This window comes from Echinococcus granulosus, assembly GCF_000524195.1.
Source record: "Echinococcus granulosus chromosome Unknown EG_S00109, whole genome shotgun sequence".
Lineage (NCBI taxonomy): Eukaryota > Metazoa > Platyhelminthes > Cestoda > Cyclophyllidea > Taeniidae > Echinococcus > Echinococcus granulosus.
Genome location: NW_020170489.1, coordinates 23,530 through 34,637, shown reverse-complemented (window position 1 = coordinate 34,637; position 11,108 = coordinate 23,530). Strand labels below are relative to the sequence as shown.

General features: G+C 42.9%; 1 protein-coding gene across 1 annotated transcript; it reads right to left on the bottom strand. All coding sequences in view use genetic code 11, as the record gives it.

Moving 5' to 3' along the window:
- Positions 1-2,032: 2,032 nt before the first annotated feature.
- Positions 2,033-5,136, bottom strand: EGR_08519 (hypothetical protein; the record flags this gene model as incomplete). The annotated part of the gene is made up of 4 exons (XM_024497768.1): positions 2,033-2,125; positions 2,230-2,332; positions 2,428-2,530; positions 5,046-5,136. 4 exons carry the CDS (start codon positions 5,134-5,136, stop codon positions 2,033-2,035), a joined length of 390 nt encoding a protein of 129 aa, XP_024347804.1.
- Positions 5,137-11,108: the final 5,972 nt, after the last annotated feature.

The following is an 11,108-nucleotide window of genomic DNA, read 5'->3' as shown; positions in this document are numbered from 1 at the left end:
TGCAAACAATCAAGACAATTTGAATTTGGAATAAATCATGATGTTATAGTTTATTAACTGAATTTCCTCATCAGCTGTGTCGATTGCTGTACTGAGCAGTGCTCGTAGTACCACCAAATCGATTATTGGCCCACTGATGGGAGTCTTGTCGACTGAAAAACGGACTGGGAATCGGGTAAATCGATAAGCTGTTCTGAGTTATGCTCACCCAAATTGCATATAGCAACCAACACAGTTGGTTTAACACCTATTTTCTACACGCTTACAACTTTCGGGTGTTATTGAATTTAGCATCTAATTTTCCAACTCCTTCGAGGGACTTTCGTCTCCAAATATGGCTCTAGAGCCCGAGGGGAGGATTCTACATCCATAAAATACTTTAATTTAATTATTTTTTAATGATTACTTTTGCCTTAAAGGAAAAAGTCGTGATTCTATCCTACCCTCCTCCCTACTTTTAAGACATGTATAGAGTTCTGGAGTATTCGATCTTAGTGTTACCACTAAACAGCTCAAGTGTCGACACTAGGCTGTAATAGAAGTAGTTAAGTGGAAAATGAGGAAAATGACGCAATTTACGTCTTTCATTTATCACCTCCAAAAGATTGACTGCTGGTAGTTCAATAACCTCCCAGTTCGTCTTTAAGTGAAAAGAACTGTTGGATTAACGACGTTATCAATGTGAATTATTTATGAAGGGATAGGGACAGCTCTGTAAGACATCAGTCATCCAAGTAGGTGGTCAACTAGGGAGGGTGTGGCCAACTGATAAGCGCAAGGACACGTAAATATGTGTACCTTACTTTGCCTGATCACGCTGGTTTGAGTTTAAGGTTTGTTTCCTACGTTCGATTTCACTGCTCTCCGTTATATACCATTCACGAGTCACGTGAGAGGTAAACCTGAGCCTAGGTGTCAATTAGTTTAGCCATCTACCGTACCCTAATGAACGTGGACGTATATATGCCATACTGCTCCGAATATTTAAATTCCCCAGTGTTCTGGTGATCTAGGGGAATGATTTTAAGCAATCGACTGATCGACCTATCTATCTACCCAACCATCCATTCATCCATCCATATATTGTAATACATGTTTGCTTGAATTTACCTTTTAGGCAAGAGGTGCTCATTACACATGAACCTCGTGACAGATTGGAAACCATCGGCCTGCGAGAAAGCCACCCTGAACACGCTTAGCTGTGACACCTATACTCCCTTATTTATCCCTGCCCCATTAAATATGCCCTCCTTCTAGTCGCCTCCCTATTCCAGAGGTATAGGGGCTAAGGTGGAGGAGGGGAACACCGAGCCATCACAATATTCCCATTGTGACAAATAAGAGCATACTTTTTTACCTAAATTACGCGTTTGTCGTGAGCTCTAATTCTGAGAGGGATTTTTCCTGGTTGAGTTAATGCAATGTCATTAAAACATCTGCATGTGAAATGCTCGGAAAAACGTGCCTCACCCATCAACTAACCTGAGAGTCCTCTCAAAACCCATATTGGATCATCCAGTGCACTTTTAGACTCTAGCAGTGATAGCAGGACACTCAATTGAAATGAACTTATGAAATGCCCTATGCCTTTTAGCCAGCCTTATAAGGTGCGGGACTTTCCCCTGAACGAGGTCATGCAGCATGTTTTTTTATCAATTTTTTGATGCGACATTACCACTTTCCCCTGCGATGGGAATGAAAACAGACGGCAAGACTGGCAAATTTCCAATTTCCAAATTCATCAAATTTAAATTTGACGAGCCTACGATCGGCCATACCGCGGTTATAAGTCTTATTTCTTAACAAAGAAGTTTGAAAAGTCCTCCTTGCAAAATTCACACGTAAGACATTTACGTGCAGAATCACACACATAGAAGGCAGGGCACGAAATTGCATTACGCAACTACGTGATGCCCACTAGAGAGACAATGATGCGTGTTTAATGTTGCTGCTTAAATACGCATACAACCACGGCGGTGTCCATTAGCCGGGATTCCCAAATCCCACATTTTGCAGTTACACTCGCCTCTCTTCACGTCTCGCCGTTTTTTTTTTCCTCTTCAGCTTTATGCGCATTTTGATGTACTTTTTCTCCATCATTAATAAATTCTTTTTTGTGATTTTCCTGACAAGTTTGAAATGCATTAACTTCGTAAGCCGTTTAAATTTAATTGACTAGAGTTGTCGAGGTGCGATTATGCCACTCAAACCCGCGGCATGCTGCCTTACCTTAAAAATCGATATTTCTGCCATCTGACATCGATTTTTTCCCTTTGCAGAGTTCGAATTTACAAACCAAAATATCCACCATTGGAAGCAAATAGTTAATGAACTCCTGGGAAAATGGTTAAGAATGAGGTTTGTTAGTCAGGTTTTGGGAAGCAGGTTCTTCTGCTGAATGCTGTGCGTAACAAGATAAAGTTTAACTTGGACCTAAAAAATTGACCAAGTTGTACAGGGTGATTTTGCATGCCTGTCTTCTGCTCAGTTCCAAGAGGGCTACCTATATCCAACTGTTGAGCCCCAGTCGCTTGATTTGGACACAAAATACATTTCTCCGAGTGTTGGCTATGGCCCAATGTAAATAGGGAGGAAATTTGGTTATCTTAGTCACTCATAAATAATTCGTTAAGCACCTCTGCAAATTTTTCAAATTAAAGGCTGAAAAACAAGAAATTCTCTTATGCTGAAAATGGCTCCAAACAAGTGAGACGCGAATAAAGACGATGAAACGCCGCACTCTTTGAGTGTAACGATACGCTCTACCACTGCCATCCCTACGTCAGAGATTTACTAAACCTAGCAATTCTTTGAGTAAAGTGTCTACCCGAATAACCAATTCCCGGATGACCTAATTAGATGTCTTTTCAAAGATTGCACAAATAAATCCTCTTGCCGAGCTTCTTTTTTAATTAGATTTGACTTAGGAGGACTGCTTTTTGAAGCCAGATGCATTGCCTCTATCGATCCCTTTGGAGCTCTCTGTGTAGTATCATGTGCCGGCAAGATGGCCTTCATAATGAGGAATCTACTGGTGGGTCCACCTCGAGGTAAAAGGAAGGCAGAGATTCACAACGACAGGAACGTCAGAACCGCTCCGAATCTTGGCAGCCTCCCGAATTTCAACTGTTTAGAGTCTTAAGGGGTGATGCATAAAATGGTGAAGTATGCCCCAATTCAAAGACCCGATATCCCCACAATTTATGAGAATTGACACTGAAAGACATTGGAAGGAGGGAGAGGAGTGAAACCAATACGCGGCCCTGGGGAGCTACTTTACAAATAATAGGAATTTTGAAGTGAATGCTTCCACGAGTAGCTGTTGGAACGCATGGGGGGCCGTCGACAGTGGGCTCAGCTGCGGGGTACCAGTCGGTAGCGTCTCCATTTAAGGCAGCCAATGGGAATGCTGGAGGCTAGCAGATGACCACATATGACTGGATGACAATGTACAGTTGCGCTCATAGGCGGTAAGATTTAATTGGTTTGGGATCAACCAATCATCATGGGCGTTAGCATTATGGGAATTGGCCATGACTCATACAGACAGCTGGCCCATATGGGCCATTGGTTAGCAGGCGGTTGATTCCGCTCCTCTTGTGGTTGGACTTCCCTCCACTGTAGCCGAACTTTGCCTGGTGTTCCATACTGTCGGCGCTACAACAAAAGCAATTGGCTTACGAAAGAATCTAAAGGGGGGTCCCATGATCTTCGTTCTTGCCTGACGGATGCTTTTCCTACACCTGACTACCTTGTGTCAACCAAAATAAAGGAAGTGCTGTGAAAGGCGCTTAGCATGGCTCTCACGGGAAAAGTGGTATCGCATCAGAGAACAGTTGTGTCCAAATTGTGTATTCAATAAAAGAAGTCTTCCAAATCTGGAATGATTTGTGGGCTTGTGTCAATTAGACCTATTCCTGAACAAGCAACCCCAGCTCGACCGAACCGAATGACTAGTAGTAGTCACCAGCGTGAAGTCCACATCGGAGAAGCATCGGACGGTCGGCATACCCGACTATCCAGTCAAGATAAATCCATTTTTACTGTATAGCTCCCTCCTTTTGCCAAAAATCTACGATGTTCGAGAGGGCATTAAATTCACTTAAGGGGCGGATGCGGTCGTGCGATGTTTTAACCATACCGCAGGGGAGCATAAATCACCTAATTCATTTCATAAACAACCACCTGATGTTCGGAGGCCTTGAGACTTTTTCTCATGCAAATGTTAGTGATGCTACAAGCGTCTCTCCAAAGAATCCTTCTCCCCTAAAACACGTCTACGCGCAATGCTAAAGCCCCCAATTCCTTCTACGCACAATTGCTTCTTCAAGTGTCGATAGTCAGGTCAAGGTTAATCATGGTTTATCTATGTGAATCAAATTAAGTGGAAATAAGAAATTGTTTCCCTATTCCAACATTAAACGCTCATTACCCTCAAACGACCTCTTCATTACTCACCCCACATTGCCAAGGCAACTCTTCACCCTGCAAGACTGTGTGCAGTGAAGTGCGCACGGAATTATTTTACGTAAAATTATTGCTGACGGCCAAGTGGCATCTACGACTTGGGTAACACCTCAGTATCAGTCAGAAGCACGCAAGAAAAAAAACTTCTCTACCATAAAACAGCCAGGGCTAGTGAACTAGTTGAAGGAGAGTCCTATTTTTAAAAGGCAATACACAAGACTTCATACCGCTTCAAGACTGGTCAATGCGGAGGTCTGATGCACCTCTGGAGGATGGGAGGGAGTAGAGGAGATGAAACACTTTTCTTGGCAGTAGACAATCACACATGAAATAGAAGAGAAGCGAGATGGCCATGGATGTGGCTTGGGTTGTTTGCCTCCGGAGACGATATTCTTTCTAAAGGTGGGATTTGGGGCCATACTTCACCTTGTGAGGTGTCGTACACACTTACTGGGAGATGAGTGTTGTCGTTCAAAGCCATAGAGTTGCTATTTCTTAAAAGTTGGCCTTGATTTGCTGATAACTCAGTAATAATCGTGGAGGAGACGATACTAAGGACACGCCGTCGCAAACCTTACTTGGCGGATCTCCACAACTCCAACCATTCACAGCAAATGTTCTTCTTCTGTGATGAATAGGTTTGTTGCAACTGAAGATGTAGGAAGGCATAATACTCAAGCAGAATATGTATTGTCGGCGTATGGTAGAAATCGGTGCAACTGGCATAGCCCGAGGGTCAGCACACTTGGTGAAGTAACAATGGTGGTACCCCAAGTGACCCGCTGCCAAAGCCGGGAGTTAAACAAACAATTGATGAATTGCATAACTAGCAAACTAAAACGAAGTCATCACTTACCTGGATGGGGTTTGCCTGCCACTACCGCATGTATTAGCATATTTTAGTCCTCTTGGAAGCTAAACTAGAATAGAGGGATGGATGGTGTATTGCGATCCTACACGGGAGTGGAATGTCATGGCAGCAAGGTGGTGACCTAGTAGAAGGTGGACCAAGAGTTAAGACAAATATTGATCTGCTTTTACAACATTATGCAATTGTAAGTAATCTTCTCTTGTTTTAAAGTAATTGTAGTCTCAATTTTGAATTTCATTCCTTATCAATCCCTCAACCAATCACGTGTTTCTCTTGAGCAATTTCGATTAGTGCGATGGCAATCTGATTCGTGGAAAATTTCAAAATTCATTTACGCGGTCAGGAGGTAAGTGCTTGGTAGTGACGTGGCATTGCTCGCTTTCCCCTGAAACATCCCTATTCTAATTGTGTAACCCCAGTTTATCATTCCTTCGAACTAGAAAAGCCTACTTCTCAATCCCTTTAGCGCCACTTTACGCTCCTTTTAGCTATTTTCCGAATGGATTCCAATTTTCAGGTAACATTAGGGAGACTGAGAAGCTTGGTTACACCTTCACAAGTATTTTTCGCATGGGGAAAGGCCCTAATCTACCTACTTAGTTTGAGGCCTATCAACACACTCAGTCAAGAGTTTTACCTTTTCTAAAGCCAGTAATTTTTGGGATATACAAAAGGGTCTTCTGCGTAATTTGGAGTAACATTGGCGTTTTTGAACGAAGTACTTAACTCAATGACCCGTCGCTGTCTAGTGAAGCAAGTGACCGGAAAAATTAATCTCCCAGCCATGTGTTTAGTTTCATACTTTGAGGTGTTTTACACTTGATGCAAGGTTTTGTTTTTTTTTATTTTTTTTTGAAAAAAGGGCACGGTTGATTTCTTCAGTTTGCAAAACATTTACCGTTTAATAGAACACACGAATGTAAGGCAATTGCATTTTTTCGCCACAAAGTTGTCCATCCAAGTTGGTTTCAACTTTACGCAAGGCGAAGAAGGAAACAGACCTTTAGGTATCGCACATAATTAGAGGATTTCCTGTGATAATTGTATTCATCTCCCCACCATACCTTTTACAGTCATGCGAACCTGTTATCGCTTAACTTCTCTTCATTTAGAAAGAGTCGAAATTCTAAAATCCGTCAATGGTTTGGGAGGATTTCGATGATCCCTCTGAGGTGGGCTGGCACCGATTCATCCACTTGCAGCAAACTCATTTCAGCTGTGGAGTTTAAGCGCAATATTCGGTCATTTTAAATTGGGTAGCTGTGCTTTTGGAGTGATGGTGGAGAAGCCTGATTTTGATTTGCAATCGCATACGGATGGATGGATGGGTTTATTTAAGGAAAAGTGCCAACAACTAGACGACGTTGTAGCATGAACACACACTCTTCGAAAGAACGTTAGCATACATGCAATGTATCCTCAGGTAATAACAAACAGTTGGTCTCTAGTTCAATATTCGCCATTCTAGCCTAGAATGGACTTTGTTTTAATCCTACAGATGGACAGAGCAACTTGGGATAGCGGTAGTGATCAAATCGTAGGATGTTCAAAACTCTCCCTTAGTCAACTGAGGATTCGAAACAAAATAACTGCTTCAGCACATTTTTCCTCAAGGGTGGAACCCACGCGCTAATCTAAGCTTCAGCCTACACGGTGACGGCTCTGATGAGACGAAGTGCCCATCATTTCACGCAACGCATCGTCCGCTGCATCACGAGAACACCAACTTGTCAGGGTTGCAGTCAATCTAGTGCTCGCATTCTCGGTGTTTATTGTTTTTCTTTTTTCTGTGCGTGAATTGCAAGTCTCACCCTGAAAATGGGTCCATTTTCACCCAAAATGTGATTGGTGGTGCGTCGAATTCGCCTGGATCAACGATACACCACCCAACTGTTGGACAGTGGGGAGGTCTGAAAAACCCGTCTCCCCTATTCCTCCCATTCATTCTTAGCCTAGAATTGAGATAGCAGGATGATTCAGCACACCTTGGGTGTGCACATGTTGGCTGTTTTTGAAAGGTGGTTAGGAGGGAAACAATACTAACCACTCCCTCTTAGTCTTCCCATTGGTTTCGTTTACAGCTTAATTTTCGGACTTGTGGAAGTGGCAGAAGCAGACAAATTGAGACGGACGATTTTGAGTCTAGCATATTAGCCACAATTGTGGCAAGTACCATATTTTGTAGTTAGGCGCGTCCTGCTAAACCGCAAGAGGTATCAATCATGTCCACTGATCAGGATGGCCTCTCCCCTAAAGAAATTCTGACTTTAAGACGACGAATCCTGTAAATGGAACTCTGAAGCTATTTGCTTATTGCTTTTTTTACACGTCAATATCAAGTTCATAGAGCCATTGGTCTTTTAAAAAATCCAATTTGTGTGTCTTAGTAGTAGTTTCTAATTAAATGATGAAGATTTAACACGTATTCTGGAGCAAGCGCTTGATTCGTACTTTTTTAAATCCACACTGGCAAATGGTTTTTGGGTCGACAGAGGGTAAAGGCGTGCACCTGTGTTCACTTGCTCCTAGCTTTTATATGCGAAAATCCGATTGTATATCGATTCTTAGTAGGATATCGATTTTATCAGCTGATTAAGGCGAATTTCGTTGCAGATTTCTCACTTCTTGCCATCGCTTCGCACAAATGGTACATCGCTGGTAAGTATACATTGAATTTGTATTTCTTTATGCCTTTTTTCATTGGCATGTAAGTCTGCCCGCTTAGTACTTTCCATCATGCCACCTTGTTTACGCCCCAAATCTAGCACCAGCTTGGGGGATGGGGGTGCATCTGACATGCCAGTTTTCGATTCCACCAAGAGGAGGCACAGTAAGGGGGCACATTGTTTTCGAAGCATGTGAACACGTGCATCTACCTTGTTGCTCCGTGTGTATACTTGAGTGTGCATGTGCGTGTGCATGCTACAAATAACTCCTATGCAAATGCGCAGGTGATGTTTGTACACCCCTCTCTCACCCACGCACTCATACACGTACCCCCTCCACATGAGATAGGAGGATGAATAAACCCCATTTCGGTGACTCACCTGCCTCACCATCATCATCAGCAGCAGTAGCATCAGTAACAGCTCGCAAACAGCAGTAAGTTAAAATTGCGCAGTTTCGTTGCGCTAGCCTTGAGGTCCATGGATTGCCAATAGGGTTAGGGGAAAAGAGCTCGACTTTTCCCGCTGCCTGAGTTAAAACCGCATGATTATCAATTTTTCCTTACTTAAACTATTGATTGACGAATAAATTGACTGATTTTTTTCTTCTCATGGTCCCTTTGAGAAGTGTACTAAAGCTGACACGTTTTCCATGCTTGCGTTTCGAATGACTGACCGAATAATTGGTTGAGTTTCACTCTTTCACTAAGCTCGGTCCTAAATCTTGATGACTCCGACATCTTGGTAGTTTTACTTCCCTAACACACTGGTGTGACGTAGGTTCGCATGCAAAGACATTCTCATTTGTCATACACTTAGGTGGGAAGCATTATATACGTTTGGTTTTTTATGCGTTATTCTCTAATCCCATGTTGGCCTCCCTCTGCTCGATTGGTCACAAAGACGAGAAGGGAATTGTCGTGTAAACGGAAGTTCATTAGGGTGGAAGATGTCAGTTTAATACTAGTCTCCCCGCCATTGCCTTGCCTTAAATTAGTTACTGTACTTTTAAATTACAAATTTTCTGGTTATCGTAACCAAATTCACGCATCCCAGGGCAGCTGTGCTACTTTGACACAGTAACTGTGTGCTGAATATCATCTCCCACTCAAGGTACTTGTTCGGTATTGTTCATCTGCGGTGCACTATACATGTGGGACTAATTATGCAGCCTATTTGGTGATTTAAGCGATTTTTCGCTGTCCTTATCATGCACAACCATCGGTAATCATCAGACCAGGCTAATGAAGGTTTCCCGTTCCTCCCCTTTCCACCCATCCAGAATATTCAATGCTGACCTCATAAGCCACAGGCAAAATTAGGTAGAAATATTGATAAGCGAACATGGCCTTCTTCACTTGTGCATCGTCTACAGCACTCTTTAAGGTCATTCAGCCATCTTGAGTTCTCTCCGGAATTTTAACTCTTCACGAGACAGGAAGTGAGATGATACAAATTTGCATCATGGAAAGAATGCTACCCATTACAGTAGTGATAGTAGATGTCTGACTACAAGGTTAGATTAATTTGAGAAATAGGGCTAAAACCTAATAAATTCATGTTTTTTAAGCTTTCAAAGTTAACCTTTGTCAGGGAGATACAAGCCTGCATTTCACTCTCTAAAACCAAATGGCCTAGTACCAGTCACCTCTTTTTCTACCTAAGTTGTACTTCTAAAATGCCTATTTTTGCTTGCGACTGTCTAATGCCAAGTGAAGTTGGCAGTTGCTAGGAGAAATGTCATCAAGGGAGACAGTACCTTCCTTCCATCCTAAAGTGCGCCATAAATACCTCCCAAGGGTGTGCTTTGCCGTACTTGGTCTTGCGCTGCATTTTAATAATAGCACTAGTCCTGTCTGTTTCCAGGTAAGCAGTACTTTGTGAACAAATTGAACCAGGCAGTAGGTAAATCTCAGCCGTGGCTGTTGTTTGACCGACAATTACGTGTGAAGTGGATCACGCAAGAAGAGGATCTTTAGGGAATGCAGCGATAAGTGGCTTAGAGGTATGGGGTAGTGCAGGAAAACCAATGCACCTCCTCACTCGCTTTCCTGTAGAATGCAGTATCCATTTCTCATCGGTAGATCAATCAGTATCCAATCCAAGCCGCTGCCTCTCAAAAATGCGTTTTTTATAATGCAAGTGAAAGAAGTGAAGCAGGAGTGGATGGTTTCTCAAGCTGATTCTCCGAGATTTGATAGCCCATGGCATTTAGACAAGACCGTTTATTTTGAATTGGTGCGTGTTGTCAAGAAAAGACCATCTCTCCGCACATGGTGCCTCTACCACTGAGTGATTTGCTTGTCCGCATGATTTCATATCACCCCCACACACCCTAAGATGGTACACAATCTAATTCACGGAAAGTTTTAGCGGCTTTGGAATCCAGTTAAACTCAATTCACATTTGTCAGTTTCAACCAACATTTTTTTTAAGCTAAGGAACGCTAAGTTTTGTTTCGTCTACAATTCGAATTGGAGCCACTAAGATGCCAACCATCAACAGGGGACGTTTGGATGTAGTATTTAGGGAGCCTGTTCATTTAGATGTAGAGCCGCCATAGGCGTGGGCAGGGCACCGAGACGGTGGCGAAATTATAAAGCTAAAGTAACAAGTAGGCTTTTACTACCCTCCTGCAACATCCCATTTTATGTAGAATATCCCCACATTTACCTGAGGTTGAGTCATATGCAGGTACCGCCCACAGCCGCTAGAGTGGTGACTCAGAGAAGCACTGTTTCCTGCCCTATTGTGTGTGCAATCTTTTTACGCCTTGTGTACCGCGTTTGGGCGATGCCACGCCAGTGACTCACTTGCCAGTCTAGGGTGTCGCCGATTTACCCTTTGGAGAGGGTGGCGGCGGCTACTGTTGTTCTTGCTTCAGCCACTCCATAGCTAGGGCTTTGCGGTTCATGGCCATAATTTAGAACAGTCTGAGGGGAGACCTCTGGCCATAAAAACCCACCTAGGTCACAAGGGGCAGAAACTCCATTAAAGAGCTTTTGGGTTGAATATTCAAAATACTCAAGGTGAATCATAATGATGAAGCACATTCTAGTGAGCTAAGTAATATCGTCGTTCCTCTGGTTTCTTATTAAATTCAC